Source organism: Paramisgurnus dabryanus, chromosome 14 (assembly GCF_030506205.2).
Source record: "Paramisgurnus dabryanus chromosome 14, PD_genome_1.1, whole genome shotgun sequence".
Classification (NCBI taxonomy): Eukaryota; Metazoa; Chordata; class Actinopteri; order Cypriniformes; family Cobitidae; genus Paramisgurnus; species Paramisgurnus dabryanus.
In genome coordinates this window covers 14,028,124-14,055,942 of record NC_133350.1, presented here as the reverse complement: position 1 = coordinate 14,055,942, position 27,819 = coordinate 14,028,124, and the positions used below count along the sequence as shown (strand labels likewise).

The 27,819-nt window shown below is 36.8% G+C and overlaps 1 protein-coding gene across 1 annotated transcript; it reads right to left on the bottom strand.

The window, feature by feature from the left end:
- Positions 1–474: 474 nt before the first annotated feature.
- Positions 475–27,819, bottom strand: slc41a1 (solute carrier family 41 member 1). Its single transcript, XM_065259191.2, has 11 exons — positions 27,557–27,819; positions 25,385–26,445; positions 20,227–20,334; positions 11,745–11,816; positions 11,235–11,379; positions 9,655–9,801; positions 7,556–7,703; positions 7,276–7,355; positions 6,905–7,039; positions 6,620–6,768; positions 475–4,634 (listed from the first exon to the last, which is right to left on the bottom strand). The coding sequence occupies exons 2-11, from the start codon at positions 25,832–25,834 to the stop codon at positions 4,449–4,451; spliced, it is 1,620 nt and encodes a 539-aa protein (XP_065115263.1). The 5' UTR covers positions 25,835–26,445; positions 27,557–27,819; the 3' UTR covers positions 475–4,448.

Here is a 27,819-nt window from a genome sequence, read left to right as displayed (position 1 = left end):
CGGCCCCCAGTTTGAGAACCACTGAATTAAGATGTTTTATACCTGGCTTTAGCTAAGCCTTGTCTTTGAAACCAGGCCAAAGTTTTCTAGTGTTCAATAAAGCCCCAAGTGTCCAAATTCTTTTTAGTGTCCTCCTAATAACGTCCAGACAAACTTTATCCCTGTATACTCTTATGTAGGTCAATCCCAATTATTCCATTCAATCCGACTGAGCCTCCGTCATACTGAAAATAAATCTGCTGAGGTTTGCGCCTGGAGAATTCACCTAACTTCTCAGCATTATGATTGATAAACGTGTGACACTGTCTCTGATAACTCACATAATCAAGAGTAAATAACATTGTGAGAACATTCCAGACACAAGGCCATCAGGAGTAAAGGCACAACCTGTTGCCACAATGTTTTTGTTAATAACCCGTATCTGTTGTCCTTGATGATAGTGAAAAAAAAGAATATAGAAATGCACAGTGCAGGTAAGAAAGAATCATTTTTATTTCCAGCAACGAATGTACAAGTACCTCAGTTAAGTCCCCTTAACACAATCAGATCGGGGCAGATTGGTGGGGTAGTGAGATGGTGGAAGAAATGAAAAAAAAACTTTTATTAAAATAAAATCATGCCATGTCACCCAAACTTTCTTCGTCTGGTATTTGTTAAGTAGTTCTGGTCATGCACAAGTGCCGAGATTCGACCTTCATATTCATTTCAGGTAAGTGTACTTGTAGTAAATTAAAATGACAGATTAATTTGTTGTATCTCGGTGGTTTTGCTTTGGATAACTATACCACTGATATACACAGCAGCCCAAATGATTTTACTTCACCGTGTACATGAATCAACTGAATACAAAAATCAACTTATTAAAAAAGATCTCATATACAAATAAAGAAACCACACACACAAACATCTACGTGTCGAGCATTGCGTGTGAATTGTTAAGGCGGATTATGCTCAATTCAATGAACCAAATTGAGTGTGAGGTTTTGCTGGGTATTAGGCACCAAACTTTGATATATTTGTTAAAGTTTATCAAAGGAAACAATATTACTGATAAACGTACAGTAAACATTTCTACTGGTCCAAAAAACCCAACATAACGGAAACACAGAACAAAAATAAACAACTTATTTATAGAATAAATATATTATGTACAAATAGCTTTGTCACATCTATAGAAATAAATACACAAAGCCTCCCGTCCCCTGAAGAAATATTCACAACTATAGATCGCTGTCATAGGTACACTGGCAGCACCTGTAATATTTCAGATGTTGAATGCGGTAAAACATTTCTAATATATGTATGCATACAGCAGATGTGCGCTCTCTTGTGGCGACTCCTGACATTACAGTACATCTTGTGCACACTGATCTATTCTGTAATGAAACATGTCTGCCACAAGACTATAACTTGCCTAAAAACAGACATTTATGAACAAATCAGTGTTTACAGTAATAATAAGGGGGATATTAACAATGCATTACTTATGTTATGTGCCCAGCACGATCCATCAGCCCGAGTCTCTGTTTAAGACATGATGTGTGCAAACTGGTGAGATACCAACAAATAGAGAAATAATGAAAGGCTAAGATTACAACTAAATTTATAAGGCTTTAAAAAGAAACATTAATGTGCTGGCAACTATCGATTAAGGTTTTTTATTTTTATGGTCAAGTACCGAGGTACAAATTAGCTTTTCTAGCCCTCCTGTTATCTATTTCAAGTGTTTCTGAGTGCAAAAAAACACAGTAATAAACCCACCCCACTCGTCCAGTATAAAATGATATATTTTAGGGATTTCAGAAACTGCTGGTTAAAAAGCATTTCTGCAGTTAGCATGCCATGGTATAAATGTCAAAATAGCCCTTTACCACAAAAAGTGTTTTTGCATAAAATTACACAAATCGTTCTTGATATAAAACACTTTTAAAGGTGCAGTGTGTAAATTTTAGCAGCATCTAGTGGTGAGGTTGTGAATTGCAACCAATAGCTCAGTCCACTGCTCACCCCTCGCTTTTGAAACACAAAGAGAAGCTACGGTAGCCGCCACCGGACAAACATGTCATCGTTGGAGAAAACTTAGTAAAACAGTTTGTCTGTTAAGGCCTTCTGTAGAAACATGGCTGCACAAAATGGGGGCTTTCATGTAAGGGGACCCTCTGTGTATGTAGATAAAACGTCTCATTCTAAGGTAATAAACACATAATGGTTCATTAAGAAAGGTCTTTATACACCCCTGATAATTTAGTTTGTATATTATTTTGCATTTCTGTCAAGAGATCCTTCTAAAAATTACACACTGCACCTTTAAAGAAGTGTTTACTCTCATATAGCTTTTAGTTTACCAACTGTAGGGACATTTTTCCTATAGGTTCATTTACTTTTAAGGCTGGGATTTTTTTAATTTGATCAGATTTTCAAAAAGTCTGTGTAGTGCTGCTATACGATCATGACAGCACATCACACATCAACAGATTCCTTCACAAACAACGTAAGACTCGACTGAGAACATCTCCCAAAGTCTCTCGAGGTCAAACGTGGCTTCACAATAAACATACATGGCAGACGACAGGCATAAAATCATGCTTTAGTCTTTTATCAGCTTGCTTTCTGACTGGGTATCATTTCGTGCCACGTGATAATCTGGATTAACAGGATTTCTGATCATTAAAATTTGCGAACACTCGTCTCAGACATCACAGAAAACACGGTACAATGACCAGGATGATCGAGACTTTACCCAAGATTGTTGAAAGGTGGAAAATCGTCCCAAATTCGTTCCGATCATCTTTAAATCATCAAATATTTGAAGTCAGTTACATACAAAGGCAGATTTAAATTGAAATCTGTATGAGTATTTAGCCCTAACTAATTTCTAGTCGGTCTGGCTAGTTGTTAAAACAACCGTGGTTATGTTTATGTAACAAACATGATCGGCCTATAACAAGCCATTTTACTTTCATTATCTGCAGAATACTAAAATGTTGTGGTGAAGCTTTTTTGTTTAATCTACATTGGCTGGATCAAACGGAAATATATAATTTTTTTAGTGCTGGGCAAAAAATAATCGCGATTAATCGCATACAAAATAAAAGTGCTTTTTTGCATAATATATGAGTGTGTGTTGTGTTTAGTTATTATGTATATAAAAATACACACACATTCATGTATGAATTTAGGGAACATTTACATATATGTATACGTATATATATTTTTTTATATTTTAATATATTCTATATGATATATACATTTAAAAAAAAATTATACATACATAAAAAAATCTGAAATGTATATATGTATGTGTGTGTGGTTAAATATACATAATAATTACATAAAGTACACACACATATATTATGCAAAAAAAAAAATCACTTTTATTTTGTATGCGATTAATCGCGATTAATCTTTGCCCAGCACTATTTTTTTAAAGGAAAGAGTTTTTCAGTTTCAGGTTGACTTTTTAAAACTCTGAGTTGTATATGAAACCCATTTCTGTTTACTACAAATCAACTTTTCCAGCATTCTGAGACTAAAGGAAAGACTTTGATGCTTACTGTAAACAGATGTGCACTTTACAATAACAGTCTGAAAAGCTTATGACAATCTCTCTGACCTACAAGACTTCTGATTGGGTGAAATGTACATGTCGGAAAAATACTGTACCTATGAAACTGAAAGAAAGTTTAATACTTTATCCATTAAGGTGGCGAGAGTAAACAACCCAAGACCTTTTCAACAAATTGCACGAGTTGAAGATTTCGGGGATTTTGAAGAAAACAAGTACACTTTTGGTAACTTTCTCTCTTTGTGGCCACGGACAAAACTATAGAAGCAAATTCTGATGCTGAAAATGCAGTGTTATCTGTTAAACATACAGGACGATCCCATTATATTACAGTAATCTACTGTACATGCAGTGTTTTACCGTAAAAGGTCCCTGTTTAGATTTAGCGTCTGATAATTTACTTAGACCAAAATGACTTGTCTTCATTCATTTATCAGTTTCGAGAAGACGAACCACCATGTCAAGTCTGGATGATTTAAAAACACTTTATCAGGTCACTATGCAATGGTCCAGAATTTTTTTTTGTATTTTTAGTTGCCTTCATCAAAAACTTTCCACTTTATATCATTAAACAATTTTGTAGCACTTGGTGATTAAGCATTCTGTGTTTGTTTTTTGCCTCTTATGACAAACTTCAAGTTTAGGTTGATGTCAACTTTACATGCAGTCAACGCGACCGGCTATAAATCGGGCCGAACATCCCCATTGAAAAATAATGAGGATTCTCGTTCTCCCGTTGGCTAAAACAACGTAATTACAGCTCAATTCTAAAGCATCAATATAATCATGGTAGCCATAACAATATAGATATTATTTTTCTATGTGTCATTATAAATAAAGACATTTGTGTCGCTCGGACAGAGTCAAAGGGAAGCGGTGTGGATTAATCGCCCACATCTGCATCCCGATCTCCAATGAGCCACAGGATGTGGAAACATAGGGCCAGGAAGCCTGTACCCAGCAGGTCTCCTAAAGCGGTCAAATAAGGAATGGAAAAGTTATCCGGATCCATCCCTCGACGCCACATCCAGTTCACCATCCAGTCTGCCAGGTAGAGCAGGATTATTACCTACACAGAGAAAAAGAAAAGGTGTCAATGTAGCTTTATTCTGGGATACTTTGACTTTTTTATTTTCTAGCAGTAATTCGTTTTTTCAGATCATGGCAACCGTGCCCTGTGGTTGTCGATTCACAAGGTAGTCCATGATAAACTGCATAAACAAAAAGCTTGCAAGCTACATCGTCAATAGAGCCCATATAGTTTCATCATTTATACAACTGTATTGTGACAGTGTACAAAGATGTTTACATGAGTTGTAAAGGGCGATTTATAGTCATGCGTAGGTTCTACGCCGTAGGCTATCCGTAGCCTGTGCGTAGCTCTGCGTAGCCTGACGCGCACCTCACAAAAAATTTAACAGCGCGTCAGATCTACGCGGACCGCAAGCACTGTGATTGGTCCACCAGAACCCCTCCCGTCAGGTAAAAAAAACTGCTTCACAGGTATTTCCGTTTGTGACAGTGAAAACAAAGATGAGCCAAGTTGAGGAGTGATTTTACTCAAACTGCAACAAAAGTCGCTGTTTATTTACTTCCATCATTGCTGGTCTTCTCAAATTATACACAACAAGTTGCTATTTCTTCTTCGTTTGTGGGTTAACTTGCCAAGCTTCTTCTCTGACGATCGCGCTGCTACTGTGGTTACACGCGTGGATACTGCCCACCAGCGGTTTGCGGGTGTGTTTGCACGTCGACGCGGTGGACGACGCAAAAGTATAAATGAAAACAGATGCGGAAACTACGCCGTCGCGGCTACGTCGTAGGACCTACGCACGACTATAACGAGCCCTTTACTCGTGGCGCCACCCCATAAACCTCCTTAACTGCTCCTTACAGACCCCTGTATGTCAGAAGAGGTATTGCATGCGTCCAACACCTATTTATGCGTTCAAGTCACATAAAGTATACTTGGCGAGGCTGTGGATTCGACTGTGCACGTTCCCATTAAAAAAATTAACTATACTTCCAGCTTTAGGGTTCAAATTAAAATAAAAAATAGACAAAAGAATATATATAAAGACAATAATGCGAATTTGGTATGGACGAAAGAGGTGTGCTGTGTCTTAAAATATAAAAAAAATCCTAAATGGTCCTGAAAAAGCAGACATTTCCATAAAGCTGCAATGCGTAACTTTTGCCTCTCTATCGCCATCTCTGTTTAAAACATGAAATTGCAGATTTACTTTATGTACTTTAAGTTTGTTAACAAAAATCTGACTCGACAGCTCAACTTATACATCATAACAGCATATATTTCAGCATATTTATAACATCACAGACTAGTTAATGTCTCTTTATTTTATTTTATTTATTTTTTTATTTTATTTTTTATATTATTGTGTTTTTTCATTTATTTTATTTTTTGTTTTATTTTATTTTTATTGTATGTTTTATTTTATTGTATGTTTTATTTTATTTGATATTATTTTACATTATTTTATGTTTAATTTATTTTTTTATTGTATTTTTTATTTTATTGTATTTTTTATTTTATGTGATATTATTTTACATTATTTTATGTTTAATAAAAATTTTTATTGTATTTTTTATTTTATTGTATTTTTTATTTTATTTAATTTGATATTATTTTACATTATTTTATTTTATGTTTAATTTAATTTAATTTAATTTTTTATTGTATTTTTTATTTTATTGTATTTTTATTTTATTTTATTTGATATTATTTTACATTATTTTATGTTTAATTTAATTTAATTTAAGTGAAAAATTGTGAATCGTGGTACGGTAAGGAGACTGTTTCAAAAACGATATCGTTCTGCACTTGTTCAATAACCGATTTTTATTTATTTTAATATAAACGTATTGCAGTTTAAGGCAAAATAATTTTATTCTTTTAATTTTTTGAAATGAAATGACCCAGGCTATTCTTCTCCTGTGTTAATTTTACATCAATTAAATTCACATCTACATTACGTCCATACTACTGTAGGCACACATTGAGCTGTGACAAAACAGATAAATGCTCAGCCATACCTGGAGAAGAGCTGCGGCCAGGTAAAATGCGATGAAGACGTAGGTGAGTGTGGTGTGTCCACCCTGCATAGAGTTAATGGTGTACAGGAAGACCAAGTGACCAGGAGCGACCAATAGGAAGAGCACTCTGGCAGAACGTGAATTCACACCTGATAAAATAAATACACCACCTCATCAGTGTACACAATACAGGCTAGTGTAAATAAAATATATCATTGCTAATAATAAAGCACATGGGTGTGTTCAAAGCATTTATTTCCAAGAAAACAATTAGTTTCCTTTTACCTGACCCGAAGAATGTGCTCCATGGCGTGGGACATTTACGTGGAGTAGGGCTGGGCTCTGCTATGGGCAGGGCGTTCATGTGCAGGTAAGTGGAGATTCGACTGGCTTGTACCGCCACCAAATTTCCACCCACACCTGAAGCAAAACAAATGAATAAAAGGAACAAACCCTTCTTGTAGTGCACCTTAGTGTTGACTACCCGCATGAAAAAATACTGCAGTATACTTTAGTATTTACTATAGTAAATTTCTAAATACTATAATGTTTTGGAACCTTACCATGGTAAATATTAAAGTACCATAGGATTTTTCATTTGGGAGTGAAAACACTAAAGTAATACTGAAACAGATGATATAAGACAGAAAACTCACCATTGATTACTGGAGTGAAAACCGCCATCCCGGCGAAGTTTGGGTTGGACACGGTCTTATCCAGAATGAGTCCTCCAACACTGTTTCAAAAGTAAAACAAAGGTCATGGGTTTGATCCCCAGGGAACACATATACTGATAAAAATGTATAGCATAAAAGTAAATGCATAGGCTAGAATGCTGTCTGCCTTAAATGTCCAGATGATTGACAGATCATGTCATCAATCCATCTGTCATTGAGATGAAATTGAGCATCTTTATTTTAATCAGCTCTCTGTTACCTGCTGATCGCCATGGCGATAATAACAGGCTCCCATCCCGAATAAAGCACTTCCCGTGTGGATGGCGTTCGCCGGGCGATCAAGACCCAGATGGGAGTCAGGGCAACAAAGAAAGCACAAACCAGTGGGTTGGCATAGTCGTTGTATTCTGTCAGGAAAGAAATGTAAGGTTAATACCCAATCCATTTATTATTTATCATCATTCTTGGTACGCAATTGTCATGAGACATACAAAACACAAAGGAATGAGTTGAAATGAAAACTAGAAAACCAAGTTAGTTAGGAAATCACAAGAATACTTCACATTCTTTTTATTGTTATTTTGCACTCACTACTTTAATTTTGGCAAACTTTAATGCTTGGATGTGTGAGGTGTGATAAGACATAAACATGCAACTATTCTTTACCATAAAAGTTTTTTAAATATATCTGACATGCTTATCCTACAATACTGATGTATACTACAGTATTTTTTGTATGTGATTAGAGAATATAATGCCAACTTCTCTAAAGAAAGATATTACTGTGTGGATTTAGGAAGGGACTACAAGGGTTATTTGTGTTATTTGACACAGGACCTAAAGGGGGAGACTGTGGAGTCCAATGAATAACCAGTGTTCACCAAAGTAACACACAGGAATTAGTCTCACAAGGTCTGGGAACTTGGGCTGCTTTGAATGGCCAAGGACCACTCAAGAGGCCATATGACTGACAGGTTAAGCATCCAATCATGTTTAGTGTTGTGCCACGTCATATTTAGGCTAGGAAAATATCCCCATAGTACCAGGTATGTTTTAATGAACGTCTCAAGAGTTTATGAGTTCTTGCGTTGAACATTTCATACTTTTAACTCTTTCCCCGCCAGTGTAAAAAAGTTGCCAGCCAGCCAGCAAGATTTTTATGATTTTCACAAAATTTTAATGCTTTCCAGAAAATCTATAATTTATAAAATATATAAACATACAAAATATCAAATGAAAGAACAGACAATCTTCTTCATACAATCAGGCGGCTTTGTGTTGTTTCCAGACAGACTGTTAAAGGCCGCATGTAGAATTCAACCAATCAGAGGACGACTTCAGATCTGCTGAAGTGTTTCCAGTTAAGTGTGCAGTATGCATCAGATATGATGCATATATAGGAATCAGGTGGCGTACACAAGACTCAACCTGTTCAAACATGACTCAGCATGGTGAATCGGGGGATACGATCTGATGTAACGTATTACTCCTGAGATTCAAAGGTAAACAGATACCACATGATAAAGCTCACTGGCACAAAAGGTCACTGACACTATGACAAAATACCACAGAGACCATGGTGTTAAAATCAGTAATCCTTTACACTTCCTCATGTTAATCCAAACCTGTATGGCAAAATAAAGTTTTTGGATGAACAATTCCTTTACATTTGCAAATTACTGAATACACGAGTGCTGATGAAATACTACACTATACTAATGAAATAAAACAGCAGGTGTACAGTATATATGCACACTTTATGTACGGTAAATGAAGCATTTATGCCTAAGCCTTTAAGAATGAAGGTGTCGTGAGGGGGTTTCCAATTGAGCAAAACAAGTGGAAAACAAGTCAAGTGGAAGTTGTACGATGAGTAATAAAGTTTAATAGCTGGGTGAGATCGAAAAAGGTTATGGGAAGTTTGTATGTCTATAAAGATTGTGTTAGTTAATACTTGTCTTTAAACGAGTTTATGGCAGTTCACCTGTAAAGTAATCTTAAAGTCATCTAAGTAGAAAGTAGCCATAAACTAAAATAAATATTCACATATACAGTAGTAAACACTTGGGGGTGGTTTCCCTGACAGAGATTAGCTTAAGCCAGAACTAGGCCTTAGTTTAATTAGAAAATAGAACTAGTTTTAACAAACATGCCTTACTAAAAACATTACATGTGCATTACAAGTTGTTTTCAGTTTGGACAGCTCTTAAATTGATTTTATTCTAGGACTAGTCTAATCCCTTCCCGGGAAACCACCCCTTAATGTTTATACATTACCCACTGGACGGTTTGAAACTACAACCTTTATCTTTCCAGCTTATATATTTAACCACTGAAATATCCAAAACATGCACTCACCCAGTTCCTTATACAGGCCTGTGCTGATGCCAGCCAACAGAGTCAGCGTGATCAGATCACCTAAACTGGCAGCAATGGGGGTGGCCACGTTGTCTGGATTGATGCCCACCTTCCTGGATGCAATGATAACACCAATCATGATAAGACCTGGAAATAACAGTAGAGGAAAGATTTGCCGTATTAGCGTTGAAATGTTAGAATTAACACAGGAGATGTGTTCGGTCCCAAACAATATACAGATCAGACATTCTTAGACGTTGTCACCTCCTGTTTGGTGGATATATGAGCACTTTAATGTTGAAACAAGTTTTCCAGGTTCAGTTAAGCATTATTGGGTACTCAGCTAGCACAACTACTGTACATTGCAAATAGTTTATTTTAAACTATGAAAATATTTGCAGTAGTTTGTAACTTTTTTCTTTATCACAATCTTTGGTTAAAGCATAGAAAAAAAGATTTACGTTGGAGGCGATAACTCGTTTCACCGTTTACTTTTGTAAATGTACCTTTTGGATATCGTTAACATGATCTCATAGAAATCTGTGTTATATTTGATCACTTTATCCGTTACCACGTCACGGAATTCAGCTTTTTTTCCGTGTCACTCCCACGGATTTCTCGTGTGATTTATTTTCAAAAAATTGTAGCTTGGGGTTGGGTTAGATTTGGGGTTTGCATTAGGATGTACTTTTATGTTAGGATGTATTTTTATGTATTAGTTTCTACATGACTTTCTTCCACTTTTAAAACTACACTGACACACCAAAGAAAAAATGTAAAATCCTGAATCGGATAATTGTTGCTCTTAATAAGGAATATTGTGTTTTTTTCAGGGAAAGGATAGCAGCAATTAGCAATTAGCCACATAACTCAACTTCCAACAATCTATTCAGTTCTCATTGGATGAAATAAAGTCCCATCTCACATTTTTTCTCTTTTCAGAAGTCGTTTCACCTGGATATATGTCATGACAGGGAAAATAAGACAATCTATACTTCCGTTTCCATTTCATGATGACTAAGTACTTGTATTTGCATGCTTCCCACAAAACCTTGACAGTTCAGTAAAAATTTTTTAAGCTTACTAAAATTGTAGTAAGGTTTGTTGTGTACCCTCTTAATAGCCACTTTGTGTTTATTTTTAACAAAAAAGTAGAGACTGCAACTTGCAGTCGTTAGTTTAACGTGTTGGATTTTTTAACGTACAATATATATATTTTCATAATATTGCAGAAACAGATTATTACGTGATTAGCCCAATCTGTTGCAATGTTTTATAAAAAAGGCCTTGGTTAAAATCTAAGCATGTTATTTACACAACATTTTACGAACAAGTGGCCTGTTTTTTTGAAAAATCCAGTTTTAATCTGAGTTGAGGAGCATCAAAGTTTAATTTCAATTATTGATTTCATTCTTTGACATTATATTGTTCAGTCAATATTAAAGATATCAAGATTTTATTTTCACAGAATGTTCTTTACATCATCTAGGATGATTTAATGTACAAAACAATAAATCACAAAAAATAACTAGCTGTTTATTTTTCACATATATTGTGGTTTGAGCACCCAACATCCTCACCTAGCAGAAGGGAAGCGATGAACGCGGTGGCCACGCTGCTGGCGCAGAGCAGGACGGCGTGTCCAATTATAAAGTTGCCCTCTGGTATCCAGCCGAAAATGACTGCGGCGATGGACGCCAGGAAGCCGACCACAGTGGCCTGAACCTAAGGGCAGAAGGGTTACCGTGAACTCAATCACCTTAAAGTTCAAAGTCTTACGACCTGTTCATGTCAGAGTCACTTTGTTCTCTTTCATCATTAAGGTAAACATGAGATTATTGGGGTAATGTCCACTAGACATAAATTGATACAACTAAAATAAGATAACTTTATTTTATAAGTTGAAGTAACTTATCACTTGTCACAGATAAAAAAATTGTTTTTAAGGCAGCAGATAATTTTTAAGTGCTAGAAAAAACAGACTAAACTTTAATAATTGTTCATTTTAGCAAGCGATGTAGAAAAGGCAAAGCCACTGAAATAAAATAAGAGTTCAATGACAGGATGATTAATATTTTTAGGTCTCCAACCTGAATAAGTGCGAGGTTTCCCATGATCATTTTCCACATATCCTTTGCCGAGTCCATTTGTCCGATATTAGCCTGGTGAGGGGAGAAACACAGGAAGTCCATTTACAAATGTTCCCATTATAGCTCAACCACAGCACACTTTCCTCTGAATGAGCAGGACATCACTGATAGTTTATATTTTTTTGTCCAACACCATCAACACCATCATGCATACTTCCTGATAACCTTATTAGTTTTTTTCAATAAATGTTACTAGTCTAATTGTGCGTGATTTATTAGTGGACATTATTTGCATTGGTAGCTTGACATTAAAATTAAACTTTACTCTCTACCAATTTTGTGTGCCAAAAACAACAACATTATTCTGGTCATTCATTTTTGATAATTTGTTGTTTGGGTAAAACTACAATTAGGTTATATTTTGTATTTATAGGTAAGATTGATAGATGCATTAGCTAACGTGAACCAACATTTATACATTTACAGTATTAATCTTGTTACAACTTTTGATTTTTAAAATGTATTACTGAATGCTGGCTTTACCATTGACTGAGTTTAATAAATGCTTTAGACATATTGTTCAATGTTAGTTAATGTTAGCTAATGCAATAACTAATGTTAACAAATACAACCTTATTGCAAAGTAATAATAATAATTTAAATCTCAACCGAAAGAAAAATCCTGTTTCGTATGTCCCATGTCACAATGCAGAAGTTAAGTGTGTTTTCAATGTTATTTTACTTGAAACAATGCCAAACTTTAAAATGTATAATTTTCAAACAGGTTTCCCAAACACTCCTACTTCTGCAAAAGCCTGACCTTTAACTCACGTCAATGGTTAAGCGAGAGGTTAAAATGTTGGCCTGTTTCTACATCTCTGGAAAATTCAGTTGACAAATTGTTTACAGTTCAGCTCATATATTTTATATAAACATAAAGAATAATACACCGTAGCTTTAAGAATCATAAAACAACGGCCCCTGCTTGTTCATGAGCACAACACAATGAAACGTACACTGCAGGCTGGATATCTATGTATATTGCGGACAGACTAGAACAAACAGCGATCAGTTCACAAGACAAAAGCGTGTTTGATGAGCTGGACAGATGCATCTCATCTTGCTCTCGCTACTTATCTCATCTCTCATGTCGAGTGGATCCGGCCCTACAGAGGGGCCGTGTGTCACATGTGAGGCCCTGCCTGACCTGGACCCGCTCAACCGGGTCAACATTACCTGACTTTTATCAAGTGAAAAGGGAGAGGCGTAAGAATGTTAACTACACTTAAGATACTATTTCAACACAATTGGAGTTTTATTAACTCTTTAAGATTTAAGGTCATGCTCACACTGTCATTCAAAGGTTTAAGGTTACTCGACTAAAATGTTTAGCATTTCTGAAAAGGGCAAAAAAAACGCCTAAAAGGACACTAATAAGGGTTTTAAATCATGAGAACCAGCTTTCCAAAGATATGTGACATGTTTAGCTTTTTGTTTTTGAGTTGTTGTATGTCATGACGTTTTCTTTCAAATAATGCAAGTGTTCCTCATGGCATATTTGCACTTTAAGGGGTTAAAAATCTTTAGATTTGAATGTGGTTAAATGTTTGTAATAGTGCAAACATACTGATTTCTCTTAATTTGTAACTTAAATTTATTTTAATTATTATTGTTTTTAAATAAATGACTTGGACTGAATAATAAAGAACACATACGAGTCTGGAATACTGTACATGTAATGATAAAAATATAACATAGTTTCGAATTATATTAGTTTATAATCACAACATAATTCACATTTGTGTTATTTTGCTGAATTTACTGTAAAAACTCTCATATATAAACTTTTGAATTTAGCAGCATTGAACACAGAAGTGTAAAGGAACTGAATGAGACAGGAAGTAGAATAGCCGATGTGCGTGCACAGAATGCATCTCGACACCCAGCGGCCCTTCTTACGAATTCAGTCCACCTCACTGTAGTCTTTCATTGTGTTTCAATAGAGTTGTACCACATCTGAGCTTCCTGTTAACTCTACCACTTAACTGCATCAAAAACTGAAATACACATCTCTGCATGAATGATTTTTAGCTTCTGAAGAAAACTTTTTCCATGTAAAGGGCCAGATTTCCAAAAAAAGAGTTGTAATATCTCAGGTTATTTACTTTAAAGGTGCAAATTAAATAACACATGTGCAACAGCTAATTTTCATAATGACCTATGCAATCTGCTAAGAGCAGCGCAAATTAGTTCAGGGTCAGAAATAAGCAGAGCTAATGAGGTGCGGGTGATCTACTAACACCTGATGTGCTTGAGTTCAGCACCACGGACATTGCAGATGAAAATTCGCAGATGTGTAATACAAGCTAACAAAGCCAGAGCACACTGAAAGGAACCGGAGGACAAAAAATGAAGGTTTACAAGAGGTTACTAAAATTGTGACATCCCCTGTGACTCGAATAAAAAATAAAATGGCTTGGCAAACAATATTTTTGAATAATATGTTCTTCTGGCATTACAAATAAACTCGTACGTGTGGAAAAAATCCTCTACTTTGTACTGTCTCTACCAAAACTCCTTTTATCAGCTACAATTGCAGCCATTACAAGCGAAAAATTATTTATAGCATGCTTTTCTCTGCGTTAAAGGTATAGCGGAAGATTTCTGTTTTCCGGGTGGATCATCAAGACTATTGATCATCCCAGATGTCAATCATTCTGATTATATGTTGACGTATAACCGTCGTACGTGCTTGCCTCTAGGTTTGCTTGCTGCACATGCGCACTTTCACGTGTATGTGTGTTGTGCTACGGTTTCAACCATTCATTGAAGCTCGCGTTCACGTGTTTTTTTTTCAAAATGTCTGAGGGTCGCAAGAGAAAAATTGTCTACGAATTGTATGACAAGAAGAGAAAGGACTATAAAGAAAGAAACAAGACCAGAATGTTTATGGGAGACGCTGGCGTGAGCTAAAAGGACAGGTTGGGCTTCCCACGCGAAGTTTCTACTGGAAAGGTACATTTTGTCATGCTATTTGGAGAAATCCATTTAAAATCACTGCTAGTAAAAGTTGATGTAAGCTATGATTTGCAATGCTAGCCCTGGCACAAGTCACGAACCGCACAGACACGGTAAACATGCCCACAGAAAACAGAGCGAGGAGAAGAACTGAGCTCCTGCATGCTCTCTCTCTGTCTCGTGCACGCGTTTAACAGGCGTTCCCTCTCGGGAGTGTTGCGTGTGCATATTTTTTTTTAAATATCGAGGGGCGGTTCTTTTAAATAATTCGGGAAAATCTTCCGCTATACCTTTAAATTATAGCGCAAATATCAGTAATATCACACGCACAAACATTAGTAAATTGCTTGCATGAATCATTTAAATAATCTCCTCCCATGTACATTTTGCATCTGAAAGGGAAACTCCTAGAAATGCATATGCAATAAGGTCAGTCGCAAAAATAACTAGCAACACATTCATGTTTACATCTGGTGTTTTAATTTTGTCTCTTTTGTCCACTTTCGACCAATTAAACCGTACTCAGTCCCTCTGCTGTTTAAACATGAGCGGGAGAATTGACGGGTTTAAAATGACGCAAACTACCATACTTTCCGGACTATAAGCCGCACCGGAGTATAAGCCGCATCATTCAAAAATGCGTCATTAAGACGAAATAACATTAATAAGTGGCAGTGGACTACACGTTGCGTTTATTTAGAAAAATATTTCACAAAATCCAAGCCGAAGAATAGACATTTCATCTTGAAAGGCAAGTTATTCAACTAAACAATAGCAGACAGAACAGCAGGCTGAATAGATGTCTGTACGTTAAAGTAATATTATCAGTTATTTAAACGATAAACCATAGCATACAGAACTTACCTGGAAGGTTGAATAGTCGAAATTAACCGAGCAAGCCAACTAGCGTGAAGTTCACATACTCATCATTCCATATTACAGAATTCATTGAATTACATAAATACAGAAGCAGCATAAACCGGACTCTCATGGCTGTAGACGGTAATGATGGCTCTTGCCTCATAAATGTCAAAATTAATTCATACTGACTTACAAGGCACACATGACTATAAGACGCAGCACCCGCCAAGTTATGAAAAAAAAACGCTGCTTATAGACCGAAAAAAAAAAAAAAAACGGTAATATAATGTTAGGGTCCGCTGCTTGTGTTGTTAGTGAACATGCTGCACAAAGTTTTGTGCATGTATATGTAAGAGCTTTCTCTGATATTTCAGAGCAATAGATGAAATAAACTCGCGCAACGTTCACACGCTTGCAAAATGAAACAAAAATTTCAATTTTTTCAATGAAAGCCTAAAATAAAACTGTACATCGTGTGTTGACGCTAGAAGTCATGTCCATTGCAAAAACATTGTTCTCAATACATTACACGTTAGGTCAATTTTGTTTAAAAAAACACCGCCTATTTACCGCCTACTACACCACAAAAGCAATCCGGTCGAATGCGTTTTCGACTACCTTTGAATGTGGTCAAAAGTGGGTGAGCTCAAAAAGTTTTACACCCTGTTTATACCTGTCTTATGCGTCGTCCACTTGTGATCCAATCTACCAAAACACATCTTAATACCAGGTGTAAACAGCCTCCTAAATATCAGTAAGGCCTAGGGGTGCACCAATACAAAATGTATATATTCTGATAATATTTGATTACTTAGAATGATGCTGATAGTTTTGCTTTTTACTCTTTGTTTCAAATTATGTCTTGAAATCCTAGAAGTGCAGAGCGTACAAATTGCAATTTTGTTGTGACCTAATTTAAAATAATCACAAAGTTTGAGTTCTGATGCCTTTTTCTTGATCATTAGCTGTTTTTAAACTATCGGCTGATATCCAATAGTGGTAAAAATATTTTATTTTCGTTGCATCCCTAAGCTATCCTCAAGGTAAGTGTGGGTAAAATTACATAGTTTTTTGTCTGTTTGCACCAATAAAAAACTTCGACACCATATGTGCAAAATTAAATGCATATTAATTTCCTCTGTTTACGAGGATAAAGCTTCCTTTCCGGCAATCTGATTTCTGTTTTGTCTCAAACAGCGACAACAAATTAGCAACATGACCATATTAGAAATATCCTGCACAACAGGATAAAGCAGTATGCAGGAAAGACTGTAAAAGGGGGGGGGGGCGGGGGGGGTAGTTGCCTATGTGTAAGCAAATCAAATGTGTGTGCATACAGGGGCTCCATGAGGCCAAAGGAAGGAACTTTTGAGGCCGTGCCAACTGCCTGTCATTCGCTAAGGTGACCCCACTCCAGCGGTCACTGCAATTCATCCGCATTGTGTCCTGCCGTGTATAGCCTTCACACACACTGTGTGAGGGGAAAAACATCGCTGGCTCAAAACAGCAGCTACCTCTGTTGTCAAAGTATGCAGCTCGCTGATAAGTATGCGTCCAGGCCACGGCGATAAGCCCCGGGCAGGTCATTCGACGCAAAACAAGGCAGAGACCACGCACAGAGCACATCTGCTAGGCGATAAAGCCGGCATTTCTGAAGCAGACACGCAGGCAACCCCTGGCAGGGAGAGAGCGGGGACACGTAGTGTCTAATCTGGTTTTTGGTCCACGGGTAGTGTAGAGATAAAACTGCCAAGGATTAAGTGCTTTGCATTGTAGTGTAGAAACAAGATCCAAGCTCACTTTACTGTTAACATTTTGACAAACAAGTTGTCATGGGGGGATTACAGGATGTATATTTAAAGAACTCACACAATGAGTCACAAATGACTTTATATTACAGGAACACTTTGTGTCACCTTCCAGCCATTGTGAAGGCAAATAAAAGCTTTCATTTGTTATCAACTAGTTCATGTTTTGGAATATTAAGACCCAACACTATATATACAGTATATATTTTTTTAAAGAAATTCACATTTAATTTAACAAATTCTTTTAACATTTAAAGATACTATCTGATCAAAAATAAAGTTCACAAGTAAGTGTATAAAATATCAGTCTCTCTTCTTAGCTTACCCTAATCCCAATGGTAAATTTATATTTATATTTATTTATGCATTTGGCAGATGCTTCTATCCAAAGCGACTTACAATGCATTACAAGGTATACAGTAAAGGGTTTTTTAACAGTATGTGTGTTCCCTGGGTTCGAACCCATGACCTTTTGCGCTGCAAATGCAATGCTGAAAATGCAATGCTGAAAATTATTTATAATATTTCGCGACCATATGACTTCCATCCACATAAAGATAAGTATGTAAAGTAACCTGCAGTTTTGTTTTAAACAGAGATGTGATAAAGGAAAAAAATCAAGGATTGCATTTTTTTCTTAATTGCACTTTTAAACGCATCAGGATATAACCAACCCATCTATCATTGCTTTTGCCAAGCTTTAGGCCAAGTGTAGTCCTAAATTTCAACTAAATAAACCTACTGCACATAAATATTATCTCAAAGTCTTATTCGTGGACCGAAATTACGTATGACATCACCTCCCGCACCATTTATGTCCATTAAAATGTCCTCTAGAATGAGAACGTGGCCTCCCCATAATGCCACCTGCCACCAATAGCATGTGACACATCATAGCTCAGTGCTGTGTTTTAAACGAAAGGTTAATGGCTATTTATAAAAAACAACAAGCCCTGATATGTCTAAGCTCACCTTTCTATTTCAAAAAGAAATGCAACACCGAAAAGTTTTTCAAATCATTTAATACTCGTTCAAGTTTATACCCAGCAAGCAATTTAAAAGACATCCAATAGCCGTCCAAACACAACCCAGACGTCTTGCCTAATGCAAGGGCAAAATCAGTAAAAATGTAATAGACTTCTAAACATAGCCCAAAAATAAATGAATAAAAAAAGCAAACAGCTCATTGACTTTGCTTACATGATGGAAAATCAGACATCTCACAAGTTGTATATATATATCAGGTTTGTAGCTAACTGGTGATATGATGCCAATTGGCCACAAAGCCAATGACCCCCAAAGTAAGACAGACAAAACACAACAAACTTAATTTACCAAGGTGATATATAATGAAATACGTGGTCATGTGGTTGTAATTCATGTTCAGAAAGAAATTATTTCACTTTTTGTTAAAAAGCATTAGAAACCGAGAGTGCTCTTTTAATCTGCTGATAATTAGCAGGGCCTTTGTGAAAAAGCATAAAGCCTTTGAGCTCTGTGTGCAGATTTGTGTGTGGGTTTTACTTAAAATCGTAAAACAAGTATATCTATTAACTACGCTTTTATAAAAATGTGAATGGTGCTTGTTAATGCAAAATTTGCCATCACAATGCTAGGGTGCTTTTCGGTTTCTACTGTATGTGCCCTAATTCAAGAGAGCCAAACACCAAGGCTGTATGACCACTCTTTCAATTAAAGTCTGAAGCACAATTTGAGCTATGGTAACCATGGCACAAATGAAGCAGAACAAGTTAGCTCCTAAGTAAATAACTTAAACATTGTGTATGTGACTGATAGTTTTGACTATCGCCTTTGACCCTTTTTACGCATCAGGGTTTGAAATGCAGAAGTACAGGAAACTCGCAAGGAAAGCATCTATAGACGTATATGTGACCCTGGACCACAAAACCACTCATAAGTAGAATGCATATATTTGTAGCAATAGCCAAAATACATTGTATGGGTCAAAATTATAGTTTTTTATGCCAAAAATAATTGGAATATTAAGTAAAGATCATGTTCCATTAACATATTATGTAAATAAATAAATAAATAAATAAATAAATAAATATATATATATATATATATATATATTCAAAATATTGTCCTCAATAATTCAGCTTCCAGATGATATTTAAATCCCAATATAAAAAATTGACCCTTATGACTATGGTTTTGTAGTCCAGGGTCACATATCGTAAGGGAGAGCAAAGAAATATTTCTGCATTTCCATTTGCTTCAATAGTAAACATATAATTTCCAGTATCCTTACTACTCCAGCACTCCATTGTTCACAATGGTCAGCTGGAATCAAATGTGCCAGGTTTGTGGGACACAGCCAGAAATTCTTGTGAACAGTGGTACAATGGGTCACAACCACAAGATTACATGTTTAATGATAACATACTTAGAGAAAAACTTTTTTGTTTGCTGTATGAGGGCAGTATTTGCATAATGTCATGTATCTTTTCATTTTAATACATTTATTATTTGATTTTTTAAGGATCCATACTCTTAAAACACTCTTAATGATGACATTTTTGGCTGAATGGTTCCACAAAGAAACGGTTAACATCTGAAAAACCTTTCTTCTGCATCGTTGTGAAAAACACTTAATTTTTAAAATGCATATCAACTATGATCATACTGGTCGCTGTTATTTTTGTGCATACTGTAGGGTTAGGGAATGCACTGAGGGTTAGGTGTTTAAGTCCTAAATATAACAATGTTGCTGGAATAAATGGATTAGTGTTTTATTAAAGAGCTGTGGTTTAGTGTTTTACTATACAACTTACCGCGGTAGACAGTCTGGACGCAAGCGTCATCTCCAGGTTCCCTTTGAGACCCAGAAGAGCAGGAACAAGGATGAAGACTTCAGTAACCTCCGTAAACACAGTCCAATGCTGCAGAGAAAAAGACAAAGTTTAATTTACACTAAAATTGGCCAACCTCAAGATAGACGTCTTCTGAAAGCAATGCTGGAACCATGGCCGAAGAGGTGGATCTTTTACTGGCAATTTCTTTTGATCATGAGCTGCAGTCTGATAGTCTTATCTTCTGGAAAATTCATTCCTCTATACTTTAGAAGGTGCTACATCTTCAAAACAGAAAAATAATACAGTGGATATTGTACATAAGACAAGATGACAAATGTAGAGATTTGCTCTCTTTTATATCTCCAATGTTTCTCTAAGACAGGGATGGCATTAAGTATAAACTTTGTATTTTGTTTAAGTCACCATGCATGTTCTTATTGGGCGTACACACCAAATGCAAATTCAACGATTTGCACCAGTAGATTACATACAAAGTTAAAGAGATAAATAGACGCAAACTTGCGCGGGGCGATGCGAATGACGCAAATTTGCATCAAATGCATCTTCATCTTAAATTGAAAAATCTGCATTGCACAAAGTTAAATCCCTCAAGTAATCTAGAGCAAGGAACGCAATTCTCTCAAGACTCTTAAAATGTGCAGCAATATTTGATGTGGTGATGACAGTTTAATTGAAACAACAGGACTATCCAGAAGAGCCTTCCCCTTTTTTAAAAGTTCATATTTATTCTTAAGCCTAACGTATTTATACTAAAAAGAAAAAGGTTAATTTTAATTTCATGGGGACTGGCGCTGTCCTGTGAGCGGGACACCTGAGTTTACTTCAATATTTTGCATGTGAATTTTAATTTATCACCACATAATACAGGTATATATCATGAGAGGTCTACAAATGTTTTTTTTTCATATTTCAAAACCTTTTAGCAGTAATAATAATGCAGCAACAGTCATTTATTAATTTGTGAAACGAGTATGCAGCAAATTGTTGACAACTAGTGGCCGTAGTTGGTAAAACCACTAAAAGTGTAACACAAACCTTATTTTTGTGATATTTTTATAAATAAAATATATACTCTATAAAAATTATTTAAGCTTTTCCCTTCCAGACACTCCGGGAAAAACTTTGAAGTGTCTTCTTTAAAACAAGATCAAGATTAGGCTTAGACCAAAACAGTTTTGAAGGTTATATTAATTTGAACATTTAACCCCCCATTAAAAAAGGACTGTGCCAGTTAAGGGGTTAAGGCCAGTTTCATTTACAATGTTACCTTTATGCATTTGGCAGACACGTTCATTCAAAGCAACTTACAGTGCATTATAAGGTACCCATTTTTTTTCAGTCATTACCTTTAGCACTACTAACACAATGCACTACCACTGACCTATGCAGGAACACCAAGTAGTTTCAGTTTTGCTGTCACCTCCATACCTCTGAACTTTCTTCAAACAGTCAATCTAGTAATGTTTTGAGAAGTTGATGACTCTAGTAACTGGCAGTCTGTTTTTTCCCATTAGGCTGCAGTGACGATGCAATGCAGTAACTGCTGTTCAGATCAATACGAAAAAGGAGTGCTTATCTTTAGACTCATTCTCTCTGCTTCACATCAATTACAGGCCTGACGCAGATGAGCTAAATCAACCCGTCAGCACACAGAGGCAGCGGTAAATGAAGCGATGCTGCTAACTTAAAGGTGATGTGGGTCGATGTTTCGATGTTATCTTTTCATACTTTTGTACAATACGTTGATTCCCCATCAAAATATCTCATTTTACATTTATGCATTTTGCAGATGCTTTTATCCAAAGCGACTTGCAATGCATTTAAGCTATGCATTTTAATAGTATGCGTGTCGAACCCATGACTTTGTGTTGGTAACACAATGCTCTACTAGCCAAAAAGCAATCTATCGAAACATCACATTCATTGTATGTTTAAGCTCAAGCTACTGTATGCTTTGGACGTGAACCCTGAAAACAATTATCCTACAATACTATTTGGTGATGCTAGTGGCACAGACATGACACACCTCACACAAAACAGTAAACAACGACAACTGTACAAAAAGCAGCAAAGGCACTAGTTAAAGAGTTTAAGCGCTAATTGTGCAGCTTTCGGTGAGCCGGTTTAAAGGCCGTTTCTTTTCCCTTGAGTTTTTGGCAGCTCAGGGGCCACTTTTAAAAAAAGGACGAACATCAATTGAGAGCTGGCGCTTTGCCACTTTGTCTTCGGTTTCCTTTGACTCTCTCTCTCTCTCTCTCTCTCTCTCTATCTCCCTTCCCAGTACGATGTTGTCTTCAGGGAACAGTGCAGTCCTGGCTAGTGCCTCCATGTGCCTCTCGGGGTTCTGCGAACTCGACGCACAGCGGTGCAGGCATGCGGCCGGAGGGGGGGCTCGGATTGCAGGATTGTGTAATGTTGGCTGGCAACGCTCGGTTCCAGCACCTTGGTCTCCAAGGCACAGCATATAAGGTCAAAGAGGAATTCAGAGACACACTACAGACCTGGGTTGTGCTTTAACATCGGAGAACCTGCAGTGGTAATCGGCTCGCGTGCTAAACTTTATCTACACTCTTCAAAAGGTGGACCAGCCCAGTTAGGGGGCGTGCACACCAAAACGTTTAAACGCAGCTGAAAACGCCGGCTGTAGGCGCTTGCCTTGAACGCTTTATTGGCTTTGATACTTCTGCTTTGTTTATCATTCGTTGGACGATGCACCGGTTGGTTGTTGTGTTATTTGTCCCGCCTCTCCTCCACTGTGATTGGACGACAAAGTGAAAAGTGACATTGAAGAGCTGAGCGTTTAAATTTTTTAACTCTGGGCGCTCAGTGTGTAAACGCCTTGGTGTGCATGCCCGCTTATTGCTTACCAACACAACTTCAGCCCTTTTCAGCTCCAGTAACAGACCACAGTTTTTCCACAGGAAGTCTTGCACAGAACTTGTTAACACATTATCAGCTGAAATCAGTCAACTGCACTTACGATACAAACTGAAAGACTGTGTGAAAAGATCCCTATGATACGATTTGATAGGAACTACACAGAGGCTGATGGAGGGTTATAGAGGACAGGTTCCTCTGGTCTGTCTAAACAGATTCCTGTCTGAATGAGATGACAGTCTGGATGTGGCAGACCTTCAATGACATCCTGTCAGGTCTTAATGCTCAGTCTGTCTTCCTGAACGCAAAAATAGTTTAGATGACATTCAGATCTGGTCTGACCAGAGCTTTTCTACGACAATGGATACCACATCAGCTGAGTAAAAGACAAAATGACCAAGCCTCTTGAAAAACAACTTTCCATGATTGTTAAGCCTTTAAAGGTGTGTCCCAAAGCTGATTCTACAACACAATATTTAAAGAATGAATACTTTAATCTCTAATTGGCGACGTCCCTCCTGTAATTTAAACAATCACACAGTACGAATCATTCAGTGCATGCTGACGTTTCTGCATCTACCCATGATACAATGGAAAGTCATATGTCTGTCTGCATGTCTGCCCTTTACCCGATTTAGCAGCAGTATTGAATTAAAGTGCCGGAAGTTATTTTCCTAAAACAATCAGCTAAACCAAGTTAAACTAGTAAGGGCTACAACAATGGATAAAAAAGTAGTCTGGAGGGCTACTTTTAGTCTTTTCAAAACTTTTTTGTTTTACTTGATTTTATTTTACTTGTTGATGTGTTTTATCATTGTTTACAATAAATAAAAGAAGCCAAGCTGATATAAAAATATGTAATGGCGGGCAACTCGCAGACTATGTACGGGCAACCTGGTACCCGCGGGCACCATGTTGAAGATCACTGAGCTAAACGCATTCTCAAAGTGATATGACTTCTGCTAAGACTCTTACATTACCTGTTGTTTACTATAAAGTTAATTACAACCTGTGAAACAAAATGCCATCTATCAAGGTTTTAATCAGCATCGTATTACGGCAAGAACACTGTAAAAATAATGCAGCATGAAGTTAAAACAACTTGGTTTTGCAAGTCAATTCAACATACTATTTTAAGTTTAGACCTGTGAATATTTGACATAACTTATAAAAACTAGTTGAACTGGTTAACTTAATTTTTCAAGTTAATGTAGCATAAATATATGTTGATTTGACAAAAAGTCTGCCTATTTTTTACAGTGCACTAAAACACTTTTCTCAAAGTAAGTGGATCATAAGTGAAGCCAAATTTGCTAGTGACTCTTACAAATAAGTATGCTTATTACTAACCCCAACGTCTCAGGGGCGAAAGCAAACCGTACAAACATGTACCAAATAATACGAATTAGCTGCCTCATAAAATATATACAAATCGGCATGATATTGTGTTGGTATTTTGAACTTATACTTTGAATTACAAATACACTGGTATCACACACTGAAAGCTATAAGGTTTTAAATCTGATCATACAGAAATCTGATATATATATATATATAAATGTGTGTTTTAAATTTATTTCAATATATAAGTTTTCTGTTTGAGAAAACTCAAAACGTAGATTTTGAGCCAAAGATGTATATTGGCTGTTGACTTTTTGAACAGACTGACACCTAAAACATACACATGCAGGATATCTATCTATCGTTTTAGCTCTTATTGTCCTCCAAGCTTTAACTTTAAGCAGTATTTTTTCACCTACACCTACTAGGTCTCAACAAAAATTTTTAGATCTCCACATGGGCAAATGAAACCCTTAAAAGTCCAGATTGATAGCATAGAGCACATTTGAAAAGCTGGAATAGTCTCTGTTCTCGGTGTACAGACATTTGTAAAACAGTAACCAATGGTATGACAAAGATGCAACAGTCTTAATAAAGGTCACGATGACTTTTACTAAAGCATGTTGACATTTAAACTTTAAGCTTCTTTCCAGCAGACAAGATGAAAAGTAATATTCTGTTATGATGTTGATTAAGCCCTCTTATGCATCTGTCAAATAAAATTTGATTCAAATAGAAATGATTTATTCGGTAATGTATTAAAGTGGAAATCTTCACACCTAATGCATCTTTAAATATTTCATAATTTTAATATCTCAAGGTTTTATTAATGTCTGAAATAAAGCTGATACTTTGCAGTAAGCTTGATTGTTTATTCAGCATGTGTTTTTTTACTCACCTGTACCATGTCCAGAACCATGCCGGCTGCAACCGTCCCAAACCCTGCCAGCAGGAAAGGGAACAAAACCTGGAGTCCAATAGAAAAGGACGTTTCCTTTAGTGGAACCGGCGGCACCGGGCTTTGGTCCGTGCTAATGTCATCGCTCTCGTTGCTTTGGCTGGCGTTCTCCAGGAGTGCATCTTCTTCTCTCTGGCCCTTGGCATTGGCCCGACAGTCAAGGATGTCCGGCTGCTCGTTCTGTTCTTGGTCCGGCAGCGAGGTCATCTCGGTGAGTTCGTACTCCCCGTTCTGGGGCACCTGCTCATTGTTGTCGGGCAGTATCACTGGATGGACCGACCCGTTGGATTGGTGGTACGCTGGCGGCGCCCCTTCCTTCATCATCTCTATCCTTTCCGTCCCAGTGGACATGTCGTGCAGTTTGTCTTGATCTTTCGACCAGAGTACCATGCGGAGGCCTTAAGATGTAAGGTGTCAATTAAGAAGAAACGAATACGCCTTCGAGGTTTTCGTTCAGTGTTGATTCACCTGATCTCTGGAGATAATTTATCCCATTAAAGATGGTAGCTGCCACTAAATGAATATGTGCAGAGCATCTACAGGTTTAGGAGGAGAGGCAGGTGCGCACGCCGTCTCCAGGCTTGCGTGAGATCCTGCCTGAACTTGGGTAGCATGCAAATTATGCTCTCCATTCAAAGCACTTTTAGCTTTTAGGACGTAACAACAGAAAGCCACATGTTAGTCCGCGCAGAGAAAAGACGATCCGGATTATTCTTCACAGCAAATGTGCTGCTCTCTTAAAATATGAAATCTCAAAACAAAGAAAGAAATGAGAAAAATGGCTTCGGAGATCCTGACAGAATGTCCCACTCTTGAGTCTCTGGAAGGCACTTGGCTAAACTTTCTGACCAGCTCGGGGCGGTTGGGGGGCTGAAAGCGTCTCACTTTACACCACGTGGCAAATAAGTTTTTGAAATGTATTTAAAGGTCTCTGGAGCCAGGGTAGTGTTACAACTCACAGGAACCCCCACGTTTGATAAGGTCGAGTTGACACTTGTTACCTAGAGAAAGTATAAAGCAATAAATAAAGTGTAATAAGTGCAATTAATTTAATATATACTTTTATAGATAGATAGATAGATAGATAGATAGATAGATAGATAGATAGATAGATAGATAGATAGATAGATAGATAGATAGATAGATAGATAGATAGATAGATAGATAGATAGGATACTTCACAATGGACAGTAACTTTGGACAAATTTACAAACCGGCTCTGAGTTTCAATGAAAAACATCGTACGATTCTCCGGTAGCACTACTCTGACTCACGGATGACGTAAAACTTCAGATATACTGACTATGACGTAATACTTAATTTTAAACATGTAAAAGTCTTTTCTTAGCGATTTTTTTTTGAGAAACAACCACCCAGAAACGTCTTTTAGCATGGCAGAAGGCAAACAGGATACGGGCCAACAACAATTTGCTCATTACCTCCGCACTGAAACAAAATCCCTACTTAGTAGTCCGATCAAATCCAGCCCAGCATGGGACGACGTAAATTAAAACGCTTCGCATGAACACCTCTCGCCTGTAAGTTTAAAAGATTAGGCTATTCCACTTATTTTCCACTTGTTTATAACTTTAAAACAACAGAAACAATATGGCAAATGTAGTTGTTATCTTAGTGCAAACAGAAGTACAAATTTTTGTGCCCAACTTTTTAGATAAAGATTTTAAAAATGTTCTGTAAACCTTCTTGAAGTGGCTTAAAGCTGTTTTAAAATATTTTAAAAGTTACTTTGGTTTATGTGTTTTAAAGAACTAATGCATAGATGTTTTTTTAAATTAGAAGAAAAGAAAGTTATTTGTGTAAGTTTGAAAAGTTTGGCTAAAAATAAGTAATTTGTTTTAATTTTTTTAGATGTGTAAATGGTTTAATAAATATGTCAAACTTGACCAGTGCTAAATATTTTACAAACCCACGTTTTATCATGAATCAATCACTCCTATGGCACATGAACGACACAGCGCTTAAACATTATTCTCAAATAAAGTAAATGAAAAAATTACACAAAAAGAAGGATTTTGTTAGATCAGGCACACACATATGACATGATGATGTTGTGGGAATTAAAGCATCTAGGGAAACAAATCCGTCGCTTACCTTGAAAAGAAGACACGGGACTCTTCAGCGCCGGTCCGCTGTCATTCTCTTTAATTCAAGCACGCGCGGAGCCCGAGGCTGATATGCTCGTTCGCGTGCACTTATCTAGGGTTATAGACTCGAACCCAGATTAATCAGTAACCCCCTCAGATGAGGCTGTCAACTCCAATCCGTTACATTGTTCCATTTGACACACGCTCAATCCTGCGCATCTATATGATAGGAGGAAGTCACTAGGCGGGTAACTCTGACGCGCCATTGCT

Excerpts from the sequence above, each read along its gene's own strand:
- slc41a1 (XM_065259191.2), bottom strand. The coding sequence starts at position 25,834 with ATGGTACTCTGGTCGAAAGATCAAGACAAACTGCACGACATGTCCACT. Across the intron at positions 7,704-9,654 it reads AGGCCTGTATAAGGAACTGG|AATACAACGACTATGCCAAC; the intron begins GTGAGTGCATGT and ends CTTTCCTGACAG. Across the intron at positions 7,356-7,555 it reads ATCGCCATGGCGATCAGCAG|TGTTGGAGGACTCATTCTGG; the intron begins GTAACAGAGAGC and ends CTTTTGAAACAG.